The 23,560-nt window shown below is 45.8% G+C and overlaps 1 protein-coding gene across 1 annotated transcript; it reads right to left on the minus strand.

Annotated features, from left to right (window-relative positions):
• Positions 1 to 6,284: 6,284 nt before the first annotated feature.
• LOC139600027 (3 beta-hydroxysteroid dehydrogenase type 7-like) lies at positions 6,285 to 21,698 on the minus strand. Its single transcript, XM_071447884.1, has 6 exons — positions 21,551 to 21,698; positions 16,763 to 16,918; positions 13,198 to 13,306; positions 8,638 to 8,737; positions 7,622 to 7,784; positions 6,285 to 6,724 (listed from the first exon to the last, which is right to left on the minus strand). Exons 1-6 carry the CDS (start codon positions 21,696 to 21,698, stop codon positions 6,285 to 6,287), a joined length of 1,116 nt encoding a protein of 371 aa, XP_071303985.1.
• Between the last annotated feature and the right edge of the window lie 1,862 nt (positions 21,699 to 23,560).

Below are 23,560 nucleotides of genomic sequence, written 5' to 3' on the forward strand. Positions count from 1 at the left end.
TTACTGTCCTTTGGTAGAAAAACCCTGTTTAATAAAATATTGAGAGACAGACTGGCCCCTCCATGCATTAAAAAAGAAAGATATACTACATTTAGATGCTGTGGCAGTAAAACTTTATAGACTTATCAATTTTGGACAGTCATATTCTCCTGAAGTTTTCAAATCACCTTGCAAAGGCAGCCAGCTCTCCTGGTTTGGAAATCAGAACCAGTTGTTTTTGCAGTTTGCAGTATTTAATGTAGATCTATGTAAATTGCTAGGGGAGGGGGAGGAGAAGAGTTTGATCTTAAAATATAATTTGGATTGTTCTCATCTTTTCTTGTAAAGGCTGTTTTGATCATTTGTTGCCACCTCCCAGTTTTCAAACATCTCAGTCTCAAAAAGTTCTGATACTTTTAAAGATAAGGATCAAAATTTATGTAGTTTTGTCTCTTAGTTCTCATGCCCTCATGCCTTTGACATTCAGGTTTGCAAACTTCCCCTATCAAAGGGTTTTAACATCTTTCCTTTTCCTTTCCTTTTTTTTTTTTAAATTTTTAAAATTAAAATTGACATTCTCATTTAATAATGTGACTCTAGGTGCCAAGATTTTCAGAAAAAATGCCAAATACCACAATACCTACGGGAATTTGCAACCTTATTATTAGTAATGGGCGCCTCTTGCTTCTTTTCAAGCCTCCTGAGATTTTGTTGTTTCATCTAAATCCACCCAAATTCTGTGATCTTTAAAAGTGGGAAGAGTGGAAAAGTACCTCCTCAAGAGAAGAACTGATTAGAAAGCATGGGTCTAATTTCCAGTTTGAAACTCTTTAAATATCAAATATTTTCAGGTGTAAGGTTTGGTTGCCTGAAATGTTGTTTTTTCCTCACTTTTTTCTTGCTTTGCTGGTAGAATGAAGGGTTTGATTTAACGTTATATGCCTGGAAAAAATAAAGCATTCAATTTACATTTTACAAGGCAGTTATTGCAGGTTAATTAAATATCAATTGAGTGTTATAGGCCATATTAAGATTTATTAATAACCCAGCAGATAAATCTCCTTGGAATTCAATTAAATGAAAATCACATAAAAATATATGTGCAATTTTATTCATATAATACATAAAACTTGTGAATTATTGTGCAGCATTGTACAGTAAGTTGATTAATGGGAATTAATTGTTGAAATGGAGAAAAATCAATTTAAACTTCCTGTAGAAGCTATAAGAAGCTTGGTATTCTTGTCCCACACCCTTGGAAAGCTGAGTCTGTGTCTGCACTTAGCCTGTGCCGTGGGATGAGTTGGAATAAATGTGCTTGCTCTCCTCTCACCTGCTTTAGCTCAGCATTTTGGGCTCAGAGAAAGGAATTAGTCACTGTTGCCAGTGTGTGCTGTGGAGCTAATTGTGCCACTGGAGCTTTAGAGGTGACAAAAGGAGCAGGAAGGTGACACTGGTGGGTGTCCCTGGCACTGAGAGCACCCCTGGGCGTGTGCCCCGTGTCACAGGCAGGTCCCTGCTGGCCCCAGGAGGATGAGGAGCTCTGGGGCTGTGACCCAGCAGATTTGGGAGCTTTTTGCCCTTTGGACTCTGTTCCCACTCTGTCCCAGTGCTCCCAAGGCTGTTCTGCCAGCCAGGCTGTGCAGAGCAGGGTGTGGGGCTTCAACCAGTCTCAAGCTGTGTCAAGGGAAATATGGGTTGGATATTAGCAAGAAGTTTTTTACAGAAAAGGTGATAAAGTGATAAAGTTCTGGAAGGGTCTGCCTGGGTGGTGGAGTCCCCATCCCTGGGTGTGTTTAACAAAGCCTGGATGTGGCACTGGGTGCCAGGGTTTAGTTGAGGTGTTGGGGCATGGACTTGATGAGCTTGAAGGTCTCTTCCAACCTGGTCATTCTGTGAATTCCGTGAATTCTGTGAATTTTGTGAACCAGGATTAGTGAGGGGCTCAAGGCCCTTCTGGGAAGCAAAGCGTCTGACATCTCAGATGAGGTTTGGGAGCTTGTGAGAAATGCTACTCACGTTCAAAAATGTAAAAGGTTTATTAAACCTTATCAAAAATACGACAGAAGACTGAATAGAGAAAATACTACAGTGCTGGGAGCAGAGGACTTTTCCCAACATGTGCTTGTCCTCACAATGGAGGTTTCCATTGTGGAAACCTCAAGGGTTCCCCACAAAGGGCCTTTTAACCCTTTAGACTCTCCCAAAATTTTGTCCATCTTGTTCTTCACTGTCCAGTGGTGGAGATCACTTTGTTAAATCTTGACTGGAGCTCAGGTGCTGCCGTAGTAACAAACTGACCCTCCAAATGTCCCAAACCCAGGCCACCCCCTGATAACAACACAAGGAGGGTAAAACATAACTATAAATCTGTAAAACTTCTCTTAACATATATACATTATATTTGCCTTCTAATTGTGAGTCAATCATTGCATTACTCAACTATCACAAGCTGGACTTGGAAAATATCTTCCCAATCCTCGCATGGGGCCTGGCCTGGTGCCATCTGCTCCCTGTGCATCCTGAGTTAAACACTGTCAATATGAGATTATGTTCCAATTACAGGACCAGACTGACTGGTTTAACTCCTACCATGAATCTATTTTGCTTTATTAGCATGCCCTGACTCTGTGACTGATGTACCAGACACCAAAAGAGATGGGCTCTGCCCAGAGGGCTTTGTCTCACAGGAACACGCCGGGAGAAGACCGAACGTGGCAGAAAATGCAGATGAATGAGTAACTCAGTCGAGATTTTCTTTTTAATTTGGGGATTCTTTGCTTGGTTTTGCGTTTGGCTTGAGTTTTAATATTGCTAAATTTGCTTCCTTCAGACGTTGCACAAGAACAGAGACTTACAGAGGAACTCAAACAGGGTTAGGCATGTGGCTCTTTGAAGAGTGTGTGTTGGGGGGTGAGCACTCCTGAGCGTGGAAAACCAAGGGAGAGCCCTGCTCCAGCTCACACAGCAGCTCCAGCTGAGCCAGGGCCCGTCCTGGGGAAGTTTGGCCATGTTGAAAATACAAGCAGGTGTCAGTCCTTGCTCATCCTCCCTGCTCCTGCAGCAGAGACTGCCTGCATCTGTCTCCTCTGTGCTTCAGCTCTGCTTCTCCCTGCAATAGTTGTCAGGGATATTAGCATTAAATACTTACTGCCTGGCTTAACTAAGGGGTAAGATAGGATTTAATTTGTATGGCTGAAATCCAATTATATAATGGAGCCCCTGGGGGAAGCAGTTATACCTGCTGAATCTCTTGGATGAGTAATTGTGCACAAAGGCTCCTCTCCAGAAGTAGAAACAGATCTGAAATATTTTTTCTTTTCTCTTTTTTTGCTGCTGCTGTTACATAATAAGGCTGAGACCCTGAAAAGAAAAGCCAATGACAACCCAATGCAGTAGAAAGAATTAAAGCATTGCCAGGGGAAAACAAGTTATAATCTGATAAAATCAAGGATCTAACAGGAAGTCTGCTGCAGAATTAGCTTGGAGGAGCCAAAAGGCAGGGCAGCCAAAGGAAGCTTACTCATCTTTTTGGAAAATAGCACAGAGGCTTTGCTGTCTAACTTCCCCCCCTATTTCTACCATGACCAGGGAAAGGGAATCCTCTGGTTGCTTTTGTCAAAGCTTGGGAGTTGTAGGTATTAAAAAAGCTGAGCAGCCAGCTAATTCAGATACATCTGAAAAATCCAGCACTTAACCACCTTTGAAAATCCCTTCTGCTTATCCTGCATGTCATCTGCACCCTGATAAGCATCAGGCTCATAGGTGATGATGAGCAGGACAGGAACAAAAGCGTGATGAAGTTCCCAGCAAGGTTTATGAAAGCAGGCAAGCTTGTAAGGCATTAATCTCTGGGATAGTACTGGGGCTTGACAACTCTCCCATCTGATATCTGCAGCAGCTCCAAATCCCACAAAGGAATTACTGAGGGACTGGGGCTGAAGGCATCAGCCTGTTGTGCTTGTGCAAGGCTCCTCAGAGGTCAGAGCGCCAAAATTCATTCTATTTTTAAAAACAAAAAAGCAAACTTTTATTCTTTTCTAATGAGCTCTGAGTGGAAAAAAACAATTTCCTCAGTGTTTTTGATTTCAGGGCTACATGCAGATAAAACTGTGACTGCTTCCAGCCAGGGGAGGGAAGGCCAGAATTCCCAGAGTGAGGACAGAGCCCTCAGCCTCTCTGCCTGGGCAGGGATTTCAGTCCTTGCCGAACGCAGCTGAATCCTGGTGAGGCTCCACGAGGAGGGACCTGTTCCCAGCCTCGCAGCTCCACCCAGTGGCTCTTTTTTGGCAGGATAAATCCATAATTTCAGAGGCATCAGAACTTGTTGAGGCCAACACTGATGAACGGTGGAGATGCTCTGGGATGTGCAGGAGGAATTGAGGGTGTATTTGTTTGTCACATTCTTTGAGTTGCCAGCTACCATTTGGAGAATGGCAAAAAACCTGCAAAGAGACTTTTAGTGAATATAGAAAAATCAGAAATCTCATCATCCCCTTTCTTAACCCCTCCCAGCACAAGTGGAAGGGGGAAAATAGTAGGGAACTGGTAATTTACACACTTCACCTTTTCAAAATCTGTGTGAGCAGATTGAAACAGTTTGGGCCAAACTTATTGTTATATGAGCTTAGTAATGAGCTACCAAAAGAACTGATTTCTGATCTGTAAGCTCATTTTGAAAAAGAATTCTCTTATGAGTGTGAATTTAACTTGGCAGCTCTCACTGTATTGCTCCACTTTCCTTCCTGGGTAATTACCAGGACTAACAGGAAGCAAATTTTCATCATTTCTATCAAGGATGCCATGCTGAAACTTGCTGCTTCCAGGAGTATCAGGGCACTTGTAATTAAAATAAGCTTCTATTTGTGCATATGCACACTTTTACTCCAAGAACACTCAAGAGACGGGTACAGATTCACAGAACACAGAAGTGTGACATTAACAGTGTTTATTTTCAATTTGAGCCAGTATTGTAAAAATATCCCATTCCTCCGAGCTCAAGTGAAAACTGACATCTCAGTTGTGCATAATGTAGATTTACCAGCCTCTCTGCAAGTCTTAAAAATAGAGAAGCTGATAAACTGATAGAAACCACAGTTTTGCTGTGAATCTCCTGGAAGTGCCCACCCCATCTGTGTGAGGAAAATATCATCTGTGAAATGCTGCTCCCAGATGGGCTGTGCAGCTCCAGTGCCATGCAAGGAGTTGAAATGACCTCTTCCTCCTGGAGTTCAAACGTTATTTAGCATAAATGCAGCCCCTAAGGCCTTCACTTCACTTGCTTTCTGCCAGCACAGCAGCTGAACATGGGCTTTAATCTGCTTTGTTTTGCCATTGGAGAACTCTGAAGTAAGAGATTTGGAGTTACAAAATATGTGGATCCCACCTTTAAGCTTGTAGACATCACTTCTCCATCCATACAATTAAAGGTAAATCAGTCTATGCCTTGTTAGGACCAAAGATCAGAGGTTTTTCTTTTAGAGGGATAATATTTCAAAATAGATATTCAGTATTCCACAGGTAAAGAGTAACAGGAAGCATCTTGCAAAGGGCAATTTTGGAAAAGGGAATTTTTTTTTTTTCATTATATTAAACCCTAAATCAGAGCAAGAACCTGCTGGGTTTTACTTGTCCTCCCCAAAACTATCACTGAAGAGCCCTTCAGTGTCTGAGCCAGGTACAGCCACCCCACCAAATGTCCAAGCCAATGGCTCCCAGGCTGTGGAACAAAACTGGTTCACTGATTTTACCACAAAGGAGTTTTCTGGGCACCATCTCCCAGCTGAGCTTGTTCTCTCTTGTTCCCACAAGTCCCTCACCATGGTGGCACCATGGCAATGAGGGAGGCCAGCAAGTCCTGTGTGTGTGCAGGGAAGGTTTCAAATGCCCATGGGACACAAAATAGCTGAGATTTTGGCATGGCAAGGCTATCACAGCTTGCAGCCTGTGAGTTTTCTCCCTCTCTGTTTCTGTACCAGGATTTCTGTGTTTGCCAAAGGTCTGTGCAGGTTGTGAAGCTCTCTTCCCTGCACCAAGGAAAATATAGGTCGGATATTAGGAAAAAGTTTTTCACAGAAAGAGTGATAAAGTTCTGGAAGGGTTTGCCTGGGGAGGTGGGGGAATCACCACCCCTGGATATGTCTAAAAAAATAACTGGATGTGGCACAGGGTGCCAGGGTTTAGTTGAGGTGTTGGGGCTGGGTTGGGCTCGATGATCTTGAAGGTCTCTCCCAACCCAGTCATTTTGTGAATTCAGATGAAACCTGCTGCTGTGAGAAGCAACCTCCTTACCCCAAAAGTGCTGTTCAGTTCTTCTTTTCCTGCAGCTGGGGGGGTGCCAGGCTCCCTGCAGCTGCTTTCAGCCACTGTGCAGTCCTGAGCCTGCTCTCCTGCCATGTGAACAGGGGCCTGTACCCAAAATGCCTGGAGGCCTTGTCTGTCTCAAAGGAGAAGGTGGTGACTATGGTGTTCAGCAGGGGCATGCTGAGGAAAGGCTGTGGCCTCCAGAAAGGGGACAGGATGACCCTGATGATCCTGTGCAGTTGTATCATCAACCACATCTTCCAGTAGGGGATGTGAGAGCCCAGCCTCAGCGAGGGGTCTGCACTGGAGAGCAGCTGGTGCCTGACCAGGAAACCCTTCCTGCTTGGGGTGTCATCATAGCAGTAATACACCTGTCCTGCCAGCAGCTCTGCCTTCAGCTGCAGGTGCCTTGCTGCAAGGACATGCATCCATGCCACATTCCCTGCAGAAATAACAGAGGGAGAGGAACAGCCATTCAGGAGGAGCTCAGCTTCCCTGTTCACCATAGAATGAGTGCATTGGATGTGCCAGCTTCAGTGCTGGGAAGCAGGGAGGCATTCATGTGTGCTCAGCTGTGCTGCAGAGAGACTGAGTAGTTAATCCAGGCCTCCAAGATCCTTTAAACCTTTGGTGTCCCCTTTGAGCTGGACAATTAATGTGCCTTGTGATGCTGGTTCACGTGAAGCAAAAGGCAGTGTTTTGTAGTGAGAGCAGGATGAATAGGAGGCAGTGCTCCAGGGTTTTATCCCTGCCTCTACTGTGAGCCTTTGAAGGAGTCACTTGATTTACCTGGGCCTGATTCTTCTCTAACAGCATTTTCAAAATCTGCACTTTTGGAAAAAGACATATCAGTGTGCTGCACAGAAATCACTGAATGCCTGCATGATCTAATGGTGAATTACACCCCCCTTGAAAGGCACCAAAACAAATTCTTCCTATAGGTTTTGTGAGTAATTTCTTTGCTTGCTAAAACTGGTCATGTAGTGCAGCCTTTTCTGTAAAGAACTTGATAAATAATGGTAGTTTAATTTTTTTTCCTAATGAAGAAGTATCTTTTCCTAGCAAAAACATTTTAAAAACACAGCCAGAATTTCTCTCTGCCCCCCATATATCCCTGAAACACTTCTCAAAGGGCATAAAGAAAACTCTTCCCAGGAAAATAGTAATAAGACACTTTTAAAATCCTTTAGCCAGTCTAAGTTTTGTGGCTCCAAACCCATTTGTGCTCATTCACCACGCTGATCTCTCAGTCTGGGGAGATTATGGCTAAGCTGACGTGTACAATCCCCTGTGACTAAAGCTGGTAGCACCCATGCAAGGAGCTCAGCCCTTCACTCACCCACGTAGGTGTGATTCCTCTCGGTGTCCTCAGGCTCCAGGTAGTTCAGAACACCCCTCCTGGCTCTGGCAAGTGAGTACAGCTCCTGCAGGAACCCTGCCTTCTCCCCATACACGGTGTTGGCACGGAGGACGCAGGTTCTGAGTGTGCCGCCATTGCTCAGCTGCAAAATCAGGGAGGGATGTCAGGGGATGGATCCAGTTTGGGTGGATCCAGAGATGGGATCTCCCACAGTGACACTGGGTTTCCTGGATAAATCCAAACCCTGGGAGTTCTGGCCTAGAGAAGTCAACATTTGCAGAGCTGCTCTGCATGCTTGGCACCTGTTTTGGGTCCCTAAAAACACAAGGAGGTGCCCAGTTTGATTTTTTTTTTTTTTTTCACTGCAGACCTGCACCCATGTGGTGCTCCTTGAGAGGCTGGTGGCATGAATTCTTCTGCAGTTTGGTGTATAAAAGAGGATTTGCAACAACCAAAACCAGGTACCACAGCAAGCCAGCCCATCTGGCTGGCCTCAAACTGGGACTAGGGCAGAGATGCTCCAGGCAGTGGTTTAGAGCACAAATGTCATTTTTACATTCTCCTTAATTGTCTAGAAGAACTCATATGTGCTGCAAGCCTAAAACACTGAACAGGGGGCTAGCCCTGGGTACACCAATGTTTTTAGTTCTTAAGTCACTCTGGAAAGCCTGAAAATTACACTTTTTTTTTCAGTATGAACTAGTTGAACCTGGTTCCTTCAGCCCTAATTTAGCACAGCCCTTTCCAAAGTCACACTCCTGCTGGAGCTGAAGCAGAGGCTCAAAGGGAAGAACCCTGTGATCCTGGGAGAGTCTGGCAGCTTCCTGCTGATGTGGGAATATCAGGCTTTGGGAGGCTTAGGATAATGTGGTTTATGCATCAAATTCAGGCAAAGGCTGGATACACACTTAGCCAGGAGCTGTGGGGTTTCTCCATCTCCCTCTTCCTCCTGCCCTGTGCTGTAATTCCAGGGCTGCTACCACTGGATTTCGTACCTTTGCTCCGTTGGCTTCAAGCACAATTTTTTCTGCCATGGCTTTTGTCTTCCCATAGGGCAGCTCCACTTCCCCAGTGTACTGAGTGTCCTCATTTCCTCTGGAACAGATTGTGGGAGACAGGGAGTGACCATGGGGGGTGGAATTTTCAGGGTCCCCTGTTGTGGGGAGGAATGATGAATCTGACTCCATGTTCTTAGAAGGCTAATTTATTATTATATTATATTAAAGAATACTATACTAAAACTATTCTAAAGAATAAAGAATACTGACAGAAGAGCTAAAAGATAATAATGAAAAACTCTTCACTCTCACCAGAGCCTTGACACAGCTGGCTGTGATTGGTCATTGAGTTAAAACAATTCACATGAAACCAATGAAACAATCACCTGAACCTCTGTTTTGTATAAACAATCTCAATGTACGTTCCAAAGCAGCAAAACACAGGAGAAGCAAATCAGATAATTATTGTTTTCATTTTTCTCGGAGGCTTCTCAGCTTCCCAGGAGAAGAAATCCTGGTGAAGGGATTTTTCAGAAAATGTGACAGTGACAATGGGGCAGAGCACAGGGCTCAGGGACATCTGTCCCAGGCTGGTTTGCTCTGCATTCCCTGCTCCCAGGAGTTTCTGCTGCCTGGCAGCAATGGGAATCTCAGCTCCTCACTGCACTTTGGGAGGAATAAAGCCCCAAGGAACACCAGGTGCTTCAGGGTGTTCACAGGCAGGTTTGCATGGGGCAGTGCTTTCTCAGAGCTGGATTTAGGTTTGTCTAATAGCAAGATTGAAATAACATTCCATCAGGCAAATTAGAAGGCAGCAGAGTGACATTTTTAAGCAACTCAGAGCAAGGTAAAAAGAGCACAAGAAGATGGAGGGCAGGAAAATGAGAGCAATTCTACTTCATTTTTTCATCAAGGGCAGAGAAAAGCCTCTCATGAGCCATAAACTAAAAGGAGAAACTGCTACTTAATTTTCTCACAGAGTTGATTAAAGTTGGGAGGCATTTACTGGGGATGTGGTGGAGCTGCTGGAGATCTCCTGGAAGCCTTGCAATCAGCAGGGTTGGGCTGGGATTGCTCCTTCATCTCCCCTCACAAATTACCCTTGAGGGCAAGGAGAAGCAAAGAACCCATGGCCAAGGACAAGCAGGGAACCCTGGGCTGTGGCTGGAAGACAACCTGCTCCTTACAGCTGCCAAGGGGAAAACCTCATGTGGGATCTCACATGGAACTGGCCTCACAGGGCCTGGAATAATTCCAAGGAGAAAGCAGAAAGCAGCTCTATTCCCCAAAGGGTGTCAGCATCATGTCCCAGTGGTTTTAGATCAGCCTGAGGCCATTATGGGATTTGATTAAACATCTCCAGTGGGCTCTGGAGTGAAGAAACCTGGCTTGCAGCATGGGGAAGGAGCATCCACTTGCTCCCCTGAGTAGCAGAGATGAGCTCTCCCTCCCTCCATGTGCTGCTGGAGACTTTATTCCCATTTTTAAATTAATTTTCTCTATATTTTGCTGTTCAAGAGAAATCCACCCTGGCAAACCAGGACCTGCCAGGCATGGGGTACCCCACACAGGGCAAAGAGGAATCCTCACCCTCCTGTGGCAGATGGGCTCAGATACATCTCCTGTTCAGTGGCCTGTGAGGACTTCACCCAGCAAATCTGCAGCAGAGATGTTTTTGTCAAACACTGGGCCTTGGGAGAGTCAGCTCTAACTCAGGCTCCCTCTTTGACCTTGGCAAGTTGTTTTCTCTTTTCTGTGCTCAGATCTCCCTGTGTAAAACGTGGCTGGTGCTGCTGCCTGGCCCCTGCCTGTTCAGCAGTCTGGCATGTTGTGTGTCAGATATCCCAGCTGAGATCAGGCTCTCCTTGCACTACAGCAACAGAAATAAATTAGGAGCATCAGAAATGCAAACTCCTCACACACCCTGGGCTTCTATCACAAAACCCTCCTCTCCTCCCTGTGTTTACAGGGCATGAACAAGAGACAAACCAAAAAACAAGCAAGACAAAAGATTGATTGTGCAAGGTTTGTTGCAAGCCCAGGAGAGGCCCAAGACAATTAGTGGGGGGTTATCTAGAAGTTCTAGTTTTAATTGCTTTCTCTTTTTTTTTTAATCAATTTTTTTTAGGTTTTGGTTTGGGTTTTTTTTCCTGTTTTTTTGCCCTGCAAACCTTTTGAAAAGCAGCAGCCTCACAAAGGGACAAACCTGCCTGCTGTTCCTGGGCTCTGCTGTGTGTGCCTTCCCCCACCCCTCTGAAGCTTGGTAGTAACAAAGAGCTCAGCATAATGCTCTTGCTTTTCAAAACGATCCCAGATAAGTGAACGCTAATCAGAGTGGAGCAGCATTGTCAGAAGGTATCTCAGCAGTGCCTGTCTCCCAGGGATTGAGACTGACAGAGGCATTTTCTATTATTGTTGGATGCTGAGGTGTGAGCATTATCCCTGAGCCCATCACCCCGGCCAGAGACTCCTCCTGCTTTGTCTGTGCCAATTCCCTGCACGTAAAAGGGAGGAAAATAAATTCTACAGTGCAGTGATGGAGAAGGGAGACAGAGGAAAGGGAAAAGGAAAAGGCAGGATCCTGGACTGTGAGGGAGAGGGCAGAACAGATGGGGTGGGGAGATGGGAAGAGGAGGAAGGAGAGAGGCATCACCTATGCCTTCAGTCTGCAGAGCAGAGCCATGTTATGCTGCTCCCAATCATCCCTGGGCCCCCCTGAGGCAGGTGGGGTAAGTTTTCACTGGGAGGCTGATACTTCTCATTATCTAATTCCTTTCATTTAAAATCAAAATAATTGGAGAATGAAGACCCCTCTCTAGGGCTTCCTCTCAGGATAATGGGAGAATCTGAACAGAACACTCATTTTGTGTTCTGCAAAATGAGTGAAAGGCTCCAGGTGTGGCTTTGTTTGTGTTTGTGGTGGGGAAGGCTGTTCACAGCTCCATGAGCATCAGCCTGGGTGGGTTTTCTTGCCCCTGTTGGTGCCTGCTTTACAAGCCAAAGGACTGTGATCAGGCAAGATCTGGGGCTGATTTTTTCAAGACATCTGTTCACATCTTTATCTTAACTCACAGGACTAAAATACTGACAAGTATGTGCCTGTATCTACATGAATTCTTAGGATTTGTATTTGCTAGTGACCAAATTCCATAGCTTTGCAGTGACACAGTCCCCAGTGCTTGTGGTCCCAAGTGGATTGAGTTGCTCTCATGGATTTTTTCATAAACCAGACATTTATTCTACAGATTTGAGTGCTTAGACACTTTTCAAAACAAGGGGCTTATGCCTTAACTTACTTGTGAGCATGAAATTTTGGCTTGTAGGCAATTTTAAGTTGTCTTTTCTAGCTGGGTTCAAATTTCTGGAACCAAATGACTGAAGGCAGCTGTGCCCAGCCTGGCTGCCTGTGGAGACACCACTTGACTTGGATCCAGCTCCCCTGGCACACAAATTTCCAGGGGCTGACCAGTTTGTGTGGCTACAACCAGGCTTGAAATCAGCAAGGAGCCTTCCAATGCACATCAGACTGCCCTCAAATTTAACCTAAAACTTCAGCCCCTGAAGTTTTTTAAGATATTTCTTCAGAAATATCAGCCCTGCTCTCAAGGTGCAGGTGCTGTTGCCCCAGGAATACAAAAGTATTCCCAAATCCTGATGCTGAGCCCTGAGCAGGGGTGTCAGCTGATTGTCAAAGTCACTTCTGGAGATCAAAGCAAAAAAACCCTCAAAATTGTTATTTTAACCACTGTCTTTGCATTGATCCAAATCCCACTTTTGCCACAGAGGCTTTTCTAAAGCTCTGCTGCTGCTTCTGGGTCTGTGGGTCAATCTCATGGGAGCCCAAACAGAGGAGAAGGGTTGAGCATAAAATTCCCTGAAGCCCAGGAGGTAGCCCCCATGAGCATGTTCCAGGAAGAAGGATTTTGAGGGATAGAAGGGTACAATTTTCAGGTCAGAAGCAGGTAACAGAAGGAAGTGACTACACCTGAATCCTGCAGGTTCACACAGTGCCTCTCTCCCCTAAGACTTCATGGGCAATTACTTTTTCTGGGATAATGCTACATGAGATTTGCCCACACTTGATGACAGGAGATTGGCACAGGCTTGCCAGCAGTTCCCTGTGGAGCTGGGAGGAGAAGGGGCAGTGTGGTGGTGGCAGTGAGGCACCACCTGCCCTTTGGGCTGACTCATTGTGAGGGAGAACAAAACCTCTGACCCAACAGCAGGATGTAATTTGGCCATATCCCAAACTTTGAGCACGTGAAACCTTATCTGAAAATTATTTTAGGGTTCAGAGGAGCAGGGCTGTAGATCCAGGGACAGCTGGGCCACACAGCTCACACCTTGGGGTATCACTGGCCAGGCTTAGGCTGGGAAGAGCCAGGGTTCCTAAATGGGCAGAGCAGCAAAGAAAGGTTTTCAAGAAAGAGAAGAGGAACAAACAGGAAGGGGAACACAAATCTTCTCCTCAGTAGCTCAAATCTCCACCTGGCTGCAGTTGCATTGCTGTTTGACTGGACAAAGTAAAGTAAAAGGAGAAGGTTTGCTGAGGCTCACCTGAGCAGGGGCTCACAGGAGGTGTTGGGTCCCACGGCAGCGATGGAGCTGGTGTACAGCAGGTATGGGATGCTCAGGGCACAGCAGGCCCTTACCACATTTTCAGTTCCTGTGGGGCAAGATGGGAAGGACAAACATTCAACCACCTTGTCTTGATTCCTGTTGTGCAAATCAAAACAGATTCCCAGCATTTTTCCAACTTGGAGCTAACCCATCTTTTTTTATGACTGAAAAGATGTAAAGCCCCAGGTGAGGGCTGCATTTTCTCAGAAGGGGATGGTTGATAACATGAGTAGTTTATAATATGAGTAGTTTATAACATAGTTTATAACATGAGTAGCAGTCACATCCACAGCTCTGATATGCCTGATCCTCCATGGCCATTGGCAACTGACTTAACTTGGGTTTTAGAGCTGCTGACAAAGGGAAGCTGAGGGCTTGGCAGAGCAAAACCCCATATTTTTTCATTTGGGGGCAGGTTGTTGGTGAGCTGCAGCCTTCTGGCAAAGCATCAGTGTTTTAGTTGCATGTGTTGCTCTGTAGAAGAGCTGCAGGGTGCTACAGGGTGAAATCACTCCATCAGACTCCTGATAGCTGCAGAACTTTAAATAAAATAATGAGGGCAGCTTATAAGTCCATGTGACAAATCCAAAACATGGTTTGCTCTAAGGAAGGTTGTTCTGGCTGAATTAGTTGGTCAGTGTGTGTGGTTTAGTGTGGTTATTTTGGAGTATTTTGGTGGGTTTGAATGATTTGTGACTCTTTCAGGGGTGGTTTTTTGCATTCATTGTGATTTTGATCCAAGTTGATCCTGTGAGAGCCTCAATGACAAGGACTGAGCCTTCAGACCTGGTAAGGCAGATCTGAAAGGAAGTTTGTAGGGTTGGCTTCCAGAAACCTCCACACTATTTGTGCCTGGCTAAGCAGGCTCTGCCCTGAGCCTGTCTGCAGATCTTGTGTGGGAGGGCTTCTCTTTGCTCTTAAGGGCATAATCTGAAATTACCAAGGAAATCCTGAGTTTAGGATAATTTCCAAGCACATGAATCCATCTGAAATCCCAGTGGAAAAGAATCAATGTGCTTCTCCATGAGCCTATCACAATATGTAAAGTTAACTGAGAACCCCTGGTGAGAAACATCACTGGAAACAGCTGAGTTAAAATCCATTCAGCTTAACAAAAAGCAGATTAAAAAGTCTTTAAGTGACTAGATGGAAAAAATAATTCTTGTAGAAGAGAGCTCTTCAATTCAGTCAACAAGGCTCTAACAGGATTCAGCAGCCAGTGGTTGAAACAGAGGAGGGAATCAAAGCAGAAGATGTAAATTTTGGCCAGAAATGATAATTAACCATAGCCACACCACCACTCCTCAGCATTGTTATGGCTTGCTGAAAGCCATGATAGATAGCCCATTAACTTGCACCCTTAATTTGAGGCAACAAGTCTGTTGAAAAGGAATGGTCCAATTTAGCCACAAATTGTTGGGCTTAGAGCAGTAATTGGATGGATTTCTGTGGCCTGAGTTGCACAGAGGAGCCAGCTAGAGGATTATATACTTGACCTCTCCTGACCCTGCTTTTTTCCATGGAGTCTACAGCAGGTATCAAATACCATTTTTATTCTTTTATCTGCCATGATTTTAATAGAGAACTTCAGGCTGATCTCTCAGTTCAGGATTTTGAGGAGCCCTAGTGAGGGCAGCAGCCCCATTTTGTGGAGTTCCACGTGGAGCCATCCAAGGGGAGGCAGAAATGCAGGACAGGCTCCTCTTAAACCGTCCCAGACCGTGCTCCTCAAAGAGTCACACTGGAAAATCCTTGCATGTGTGGTTTTCTGGGAATGTCACCAACATCTGCAAGAGGTTTGGTTTGCTGAGGAGGGAACTTGCCCCGTGTTCAGTGCTCTCTGTAAATCCTCCCTGAGCTGAAGCACTGAGCTCACAGCAACAGTGAGGGGGAAGAGCTCACAAAGCCACTAAAAAGCAGCATGAACCCTCAGGCTCTGAATATTCTCAGAACACGGAGAGCACAATACAGGCTCCTAAAAGCATTGAGTTTTGAAAACAAGTACAGCAATGAAAAGAAGGCTGGAATTTAAATGTTACCCTTGAATGTATCAGCAAATAGTCGAAGCCCTAAGCAGTAATTGAGTTGGAGATGTATATATATTTTAAAAAAAATAAAATTCCTTCCTTTTGGTTAATGACTATTTTAGTAGCTAACAGCCTGAGGTACCACTGGAATTGCTGCTGTAATAGGGATTTCATTATTTTTATAGCCTGTGCTTATTTCCCAGATTTATGAACAAATTTTCTCTAAGCAGATCTTGCACCAAACATGAAATTGGCTCTTGGTGGTAGGAGGACAGGGCTGTGGAGCTCTCAGTTACACGTGGCCTGTTGGTACATGATAGCTGGGAACTCTGACTAATTAAACAGCATCACTCTGCTAATTAAAACAGCATCACTCCCTTCTGGTGGGTGCAGCTCAACGGGTACAGCCTTGTGCTGGTATAGACAGGGCAAAATCCTTGGGAAAGCTATGAGCTATCCAGAACAGGGTTTAATTTAATTGCTGTCCTTGTCACACACCAAACAGTTTCAGACCACTGTAGGTGTGTCCTGACCCATCTCAGTGCCACCAGGGGAAGTTCTGCCCTGGCCCAGGAGAGCTGTGCCAAAACCGAGCCCAGATTTGATGAGAGGAGGAAGGACAGGGGGGCAAAGGGAGAAACCTCCCTGCCGGAAAGGTTCTGGCATCTTTGCCCTGAGCAAGGACAGAGGGGCAAAGGGAGAAACCTCCCTGCTGGAAAGGTTCTGGGCATCTTTTGCCATGCAGGGTGTGAGGGATTCAGGCAGAGGGAGCAGAAAATGTGGCTGGATGTGGCTGAAGGTGTGTGAGAGGACAGGGCTGTGCCCAGGGCCCCGTGAGGGGACAGGGCTGTGCCCAGGGCCCCATGAAGGGACGGACAGGGCAGTGCCCAGAGCCCCATGAGGAGACAGGGCAGTGCCCAGGGCCCATGAGGGGACAGGGCTGTGCCCAGGACCCTGTGAGGGGACAGGGCAGTGCCCAGAGCCCCGTGAGGGGACAGGGCTGTGCCCAGGGCCCATGAGGGGACAGGGCTTTACCCAGGGCCCCGTGAGGGGACAGGGCTGTGCCCAGGGCACCATGAGGGGACAGGGCTTTACCCAGGGCCCATGAGGGGACAGGGCTTTACCCAGGGCCCCATGAGGGGACAGGGCTGTGCCCAGGGCCCATGAGGGGACAGGGCTTTACCCAGGGCACCATGAGGGGACAGGGCTGTGCCCAGGGCCCATGAGGGAACAGGGCAGTGCCCAGGGCCCATGAGGGGACAGGGCAGTGCCCAGGGCCCGTGAGGGGACAGGGCTGTGCCCAGGGCCCCATGAGGGGACAGGGCTGTGCCCAGGGCCCTGTGAGGGGACAGGGCTGTGCCCAGGGCCCCATGAAGGGACGGACAGGGCTGTGCCCAGGGCCCATGAGGGGACAGGGCTGTACCCAGGTTCCCATGAGGGGACAGGGCAGTGCCCAGGGCCCTGTCTGGGCTCACCCCCGACGTTGACAGCTCTCATCTCCCAGAAGGGCACCGTGCCCCTGTAGTCCACCACTGCAGCCGTGTGCAGCACCACGTGCACCCCCCTCATGGCAGCCAGGAGCGCGTCGGGGTCTCGGATGTCCCCTCTCATCACTGTCACACGAGTGGGAGCTGCAGAAAAACAATGCAGAGGTGCAGGGGGGGAAAGGGAGTACAAATCAGCATTTGTACTTACTGCAAAGTACAAAAAGATCTATAAATTTAAAAAAAATCTATTTATTTTAATTAAATTTTCTTTAAATAAATCAATTCTAATAATAAATAATTATTAATTAATAAATCATAAATATTTTATTAATTAATAATTAAATTAATAAATAATTTTAAATTGAATAAATATATTTTAATTTAGAAATAAAAATTACAAATTGAACAAAAATTTTTAAATAAAAAAGTTATAAATCAAATCAGCATTTGTACTTTCTGCAAACTACAAAAAAATTCTAAATAAAAAAATTAATTCGCTAATTTAAATTAAAATTTAATTAAATAAATATAAATAATTAATAATTAATCAGTAACTAACAAGTAATTAATTATTAATTAGATAAATAATCAATTTAATTAAATTAATCCATTCATTGTGATATATAAATTTAAAAATGATAAATCCAAAATTATTTTAAAAATTATACATCAAATCAGCATTTGTACTTTCTGCAAACTAAAGAAAATTTATACTTTCCTGAAAAGCATGGAACATTATCTCTGCAGGGCAAGGCAAAGCACTCTCTGATAGTGACTGTGCCATTTAAATCCAGCACACCAGGGCAAAATTCCTTTTTTTTTTTTTTTTTGAACTCCAAGAAGCCAGGTTTGCATCTGGTTTTAATGTAACATGGTGCTGTGCATCAGCTGTGGGGCAGAGTGGCTGTGGCTGTGTGTCTGTGTGTCTGTCAGTGCAGAGCCCCAGCCTGCACCGAGGGCAGCAGGACACTCCTGGCCCAGGGAAGCTGTGCTGGACTCTTCCCTTCAGACACAGAATTTTAGGGCTTGTGGGAACAACACCTGGTGATTTCAAGAGACATCCCGCAGAACTTTGTTTAAATTGCAAATACTGGAGATTAAGAAGGAAAATAATGCAGCAGGTTTAAAAAGTTTCATAGGAAATTCCTCCCTTAGAGCCACTCAGAATTTTCCCCCTATTCCCATTCACCTCCTCCTTCCTCAGAGTAGCTGCTCCTTGCATGGCTACTTTTGGCATCTACTATTTGTTTTCTTGCTTTGAGACAGTGTTGTAACATTTAAGTAGGATTTTTCTCTTTTTCCTTTCCTGTAGTTGGGAATAGACCAGGGAGAAGCTGGGACGTGTAGCCTGTACTCCTCAGGGATTTGCAAGAAGCCACTCAGGGGTTGCTTTGGGAAGATGTTAGGAAAATTAATCCACAAACACCAGAGGTTTATGTCCAAAAAGGAGACAGAGGAGTCCTTTTTGGCTTTATTAGAACAAAGGGAGAGGCCATGGGGCATTCCCCTGGGATCTCTCAAATTTTTGGAGGACACAGCCTCCTTTTAATCCCAATTTCCCAGCCACATTTCCCTTCTCTCTTTCCCCATTGGCTGAGGTACTTGAGAGGTTCAGACTTCCCAAAACACCTGATACCAGAGATTTCCCTCTAATGTATAACCCTCCTTTTTAATTCTTATGGAATTTAGGGGTTTCTCTTCCCCATTGTTTCTTTCGTCTTTCACTGTCTAATTTCATTTATCAGCAAACCTAAAGTTTATTTGTAAAAGCAAATATCTTTTTCCACTCATCAATCAGTGGAGTCCTTCCCATTGTTTCTTTTATCTCCCAGTGCTGGTTTTATCCACCAGCAGACCCAGAGCTTGTTTGTAAAGACAAATCCTCTATTCCTCTCAGAGATGTCTCCTCTGCCCTGGGCAGAGCCCCACTCATGCTGGGCTGGAGTGGAATTCCTGGAGGATCCCACAATTCAGGGAAGGGTCTTTGAGGCTGTTATGGTTGGAAACTCTCAGAGAGGATCCAACAGGGCAAGGTGGGCAGAGGATTATTCCTCATGGCCCAGAAGGAGGGATGGAATCCAAGCCAGCAGGTGAAGTGGCTGAGTGTTCTCTGAGGAGGAGACAGGAATTTTACCAAAGGGTCCAGCTGCTTTCTTCATTAGCAGAGCCAACAATCAGTAGACTCACTCTGAGGAGTTTTAATATTAAAATAATTAACATTGAGGATGAATATTAATTTAGTAATTACTGTGTAGTAAAACACAGAGGTGATTCAGTGAGAATAGAGGGTGAAAGGAAGGAGCTGTCCATGAAGCAGAGGTAAAACCCTTGGCTGGAGGACCAGAGGAGGATGCTCCTGCTGAGAGGCAGAGCAGGGTGTCAGCAGGCTCTTGGGGGGAATTTTTCTGCTCCTCTGTTGTTTGAGAAAGCCTAGAAGCCATCAGGCTGAAGTGTTGAATAGCCTTTTTCACATCACCTGTGTTAAGGCAGCCAGGTGTAAAGCAACCATGAGGAATTTCCAAATTGACAAGGGCTGGTGAGCTCTTCCCAAGGCTCCTAAAGAGGTGAGGGGTGGAACTGCACCTTTAATGTGTTATCAGCTACTTGGGAGAACTTCTGAAGGCACTGGGAGAGTTCAGCAGAGCAAGTGAAACACTTGTGCTAAGAAGGGAGGTAGAGAAGAGGCAGGAAATTACAGAACATTTTGGTTTCAACCCCAGGAAATTCAGGAGCACGCACTCAAACATGTGTGTGTGAGCACCTGTGGGATAATGGGCAGGATGGAGGCAGCTGACATGGATTTGTCAAGAACAAATCAAGCCAGATAAACCTCCTTTGTTCTTATGACAAGGTAACAGGCTGCAGGGATATTGTGGAACAGGTTGATGTCATCTATCTTGATTTTTGAAGGGCTTTGGAAACTCAGCGTCATTCTCACAAGGAGTCAGTAAAACATGGGCTAAATAAGCCCCATTAAGGAGAGCACAAAGCTGGTGGAATTACAGTTCCCAGGGAATTGCCAGCTGTGGTAGGTGGCTGCCCTGGGGCTTTCCAAGGCTTATTGCTGTATTTGAGTCTTTTTGATTGTTTTCATCAAGAATGTGGCAGATTTGTTCATTAAATCAGCAGATAACATCAGACTGGGAGGGACCATGCTGGAGGATTTGAGTATGAGCTGAATGGAATTAACAGAGTCTGGAGGGGGAGGGGGAAATAAAGTGAAATTTGATAGGAACAAAGAGAAGTTTTTGGGTTTAGCAAGGAAGAGGCAACTGCTCTTCATGAAGGAATTAAATTGAGCCAGGGCATCTCAGGAGCTGTTGCTTGTTGTCAGCTGGGAAAGGCACAATTGTAATGACAGGTAAAACAGGAGGATAAATTACAGGATGGAAGAGCCAAATCCATCAGCTTTTTGCAGCAATGGGAAGGCCACTGCCCAAAATTCAATTCCCCCTTGCAGATAGGAGCAATGGCAGTGCCCTGCAGTGCTGGATGGAGCAGAGGAGGAGGAAGGAGTGTGTGAGAGCTGCTTTAGCCTGAAGCAGAAACCAGTATGGAGTGGAAGGATGTGGTTTGCAGATGGTAAAGATTGTTGTTAAAAAAAAAAAAAAAAAAAAGAGAGAGAGACAGTAATCCTGAAATACCTCTTCTACCTGTAAGTTTAGATGGGAAATCAAGGAGCCAGACTGTACCCACTGCCTGGTGGGGCAGAGATAAATGGGGTGGCCTGGGGACAGAACAAACATCTGTGGTGGGGTTGGGATGGCCCCTCAGGCTGCTCCTGCCTCATTGCCTGTGGTTTGCTGGGGTGTCAGGCCACAGAGCCCTCCTGGAGCAGGGATTTTGGCACCTCCCTAAGGTTTAAACAGCTTTTTCTTCAATTATGGGTGCTTTTAAGGTAATTGGCTCCCTGAAAGCTGGGGAAACCAGTCTGCTGAGTTCATCTGCCAGGGAGGTTTCTGATAGTGATATTTCCCTGGGAGTCTTGACTTGCTGTGGGTGCATCCCCTTTCTGTCCATATCTCCCCACAGGATCTCCCTCAGCATTTTTTGCCTCTCTCAAAGCAGGTTGAAGGTTTGGGCAGTCAGAGACAGGGAACCCAGCCCAGCATTAGCTGAGCAGAGCACCCTGAGCTGCCTTGGCTTGTTTTGCATGGGTATTCCTGAAGCCAGTAAAACAGGATGCTTTTCCCCAACAAATCTCACTGTGCTCAACCCTGCATGAGGGCAGCACTCAGGACAGGATCAAATGAATTAATTCAGTATCTCTGAGTATTTACTGAGACTCACCCTCTCTTTTTTTAAGGCTGCTATAGGTTTCTCTCAATTATTTCCATCATTTATTTCACAATGCCTGCAGTAGGTGCTGAGATTGGTTCTGTTGCTGTCAGGATTTTCAGTTGTTTCCCTCAGAAGCAGTGGCTGGTTGGAGCAGCTCAGGAGGGGGTTGGTTTTAGCCCCTTTGTGTCAGAGTGGCTGAGCAGCCAAGTTCCCATGTCACAGCCTCTGTGTGCACATGGCTCCTCACAACTGAGCCCTGCCTGGCGACTCAGAGCCTCACTGGGAGGCTTCTCTTGGCTGATCCATCCCTGGGGGTCTTTTTTCTTTGATTTAGTGCTGTGCTGTAAAATTTCTGAGCTGGAAGTTGTTCCTCACCCAGTCTGTTTGTCCAGGTTCCTGCCCCATGCCTGTAACTGTGGCATCTCCAGTGTTCTCCCAGCTGTCAGGAAAGGGAGGGGTATGGGCACTAAATAGTTGTTGGTGGCCTTTTCTTACCTGTGCTGAGTTCTTCTACTTCTTCTCTTGCTACTGAATCAAAAACTCTGACTTCTTTGATGTAGTCTTGTTGAGACAGGAGCTCCACGATCCTCTCCCCCACAAACCCACATCCTCCTGTCACCAGGTAGACCCAGGCTCCATCCATTGCTGCAGATGTTGTTGTGGTTGAGGAGAGAGAGAAAGAGGCTGCCAGGATCTTATTGTGCACTCAGCCAGTGTTTTCTGAGCTAAGTCTAAAGTTTAGCTGTCCCAGAATGCTGCTGGGTGAACATTAACTGCAGCTGGTTGCACATAAATCAGCTTTTCCTTGGCACAGTGCTGCCACAGGCCCCTTCTGGGCTCTCTGACCCAGCCTTTCCCTGCTCCATGGCAGCCCATGGCCAGTGGGGCACCTCTGGCTTGCCTTGGTGTGTGTCCAGTCTCAAGCCAAAATTTGGATGCCAGTTTTGCACCCTGGACATTCCCTTCCCACGGGCAGGTTTGTCAGCTGAGGGAGCTCAGGGCTGCCAGGGGATGCTGCCAGGACCCTGTTCCCATGTCCTGGTGGTTTGTAGAGAGCCTTTAGAGCAGCAAATCCAGTGCTGAGCTGTGTCAGGGATGGGCAGCTGGGGTTTGGTGGTCACCAGTTTCACCAGTCTGAGCATCTGGCAGGGCTCTCCTGGATGGATGTGCCTTGAGCTGAATACATCACACACACCCCTCTCTATGATAGATAGATATATTTATATATGTCTTTTTTTTTTTTTTACAACATATATATAATATATTTATATTTATATATTTATATGTGTTTATATTTATGTATTTTTAGGAGGAGAAAGACCTCTCATAATTTGAAAACTGTGTTGAGTGCAAACTCTACCACATCCTTTGGCAAAGTGTTCCAGCAATTAATTCTCATCACTGATACAAGTTCCATCTTGGCTGACACACCTTTCCCTGCTATGCTACACAGTGTGTGCTGTTTAATTTCCCACTGGAGTCCAAAAATGGCATCAGCTTTGTCCAAGGGTGCTTGATGCTGTCCTAAAAGTGGGATGTGGCAGGGACAAGACCTGTCCTGTTTCTCCCTGCCTCTCCCAAAAAGGCTCAGAGATAACAAAGTCAGGCCTGATCAGCTCCCAGCTCTCCCTGATGCCAAGCAAATGACATCCTTCAGTCTGGAACAGGCACATTTTTTCCAATCCATCTTTGAAGCAGCTTGTCACTGGTGTTGGTGAACTGTTCCTAGAGGGTAAATAAGGCAATGTGGAGTCCCTGCTTATTTTTCCTTTACACAGTGTAGTAGCTGTTTTTTGGGAAGTTTAGGGTGAGTTTGTTCCTGTTTCATGTTCACTGCTTTCCCCATGCCCAGGCTGGAATGTGGAGACAATTCCAACTGCATTCATGGCCAGACCACTCTTACCACAGTGCCAGTGCCTGGCACTTGCTGCTGAGCATGAGGTTAATGAAGAGTTAAGGCAGTGAACTCCAAGAGTAGCTGTGTTTTGTTGGTGAATAAATAGTTTTCTTTTAATCAGCTCCTGCTACAAGTTCAATGTGTTCCCCTCTGCCATTGATTTTCCTGGGCTGTGTTAAGCTCAGGAGAAGTCAGTTCCCCTTGCTGTGATTACAATCAGTGGCCATAATGGCCCAGAGACCAACATGGGCCTGATGCTAATTTGGTGCCTGGCAGACCAGCACAGCCACAAATGTCCCAAGAAATTAATTTAGCCTTTTATCCAGCAACTCCCAATCTGTACAGTGGTGATTAACACAGCTGCCTTCCCTCAGAGGACTTTTTGCAAGGATAAATACATCGGAGTTGGAGGTGTTAGGACTCAAAAACTGAGATAAATACACCCTGAGAGACCCAGAGCAGTGCTGCATGGGAATGTCTGGCATGAGGTAACCTTGAGCATGTCCTCATCAGTGATGCACAAAGCCCTGTGAAGCAGAGACCTCCCCTCTGTGGACATTATTGTGTTTACAAGGCTCGGCCTTCGCTGCACTTTTGGTATCTGCATC

The sequence above is a fragment of the Agelaius tricolor genome, unplaced genomic scaffold (assembly GCF_023055355.1).
Source record: "Agelaius tricolor isolate 1412-34295 unplaced genomic scaffold, bAgeTri1.0.p SCAF_25, whole genome shotgun sequence".
Taxonomy (NCBI): Eukaryota; Metazoa; Chordata; class Aves; order Passeriformes; family Icteridae; genus Agelaius; species Agelaius tricolor.

Excerpts from the sequence above, each read along its gene's own strand:
- LOC139600027 (XM_071447884.1), bottom strand. The coding sequence starts at position 21,698 with ATGGATGGAGCCTGGGTCTACCTGGTGACAGGAGGATGTGGGTTTGTG. Across the intron at positions 8,738-13,197 it reads TCCTGTGAGCCCCTGCTCAG|AGGAAATGAGGACACTCAGT; the intron begins GTGAGCCTCAGC and ends AATCTGTTCCAG. Across the intron at positions 6,725-7,621 it reads GAGGAATCACACCTACGTGG|GGAATGTGGCATGGATGCAT; the intron begins GTGAGTGAAGGG and ends TTATTTCTGCAG.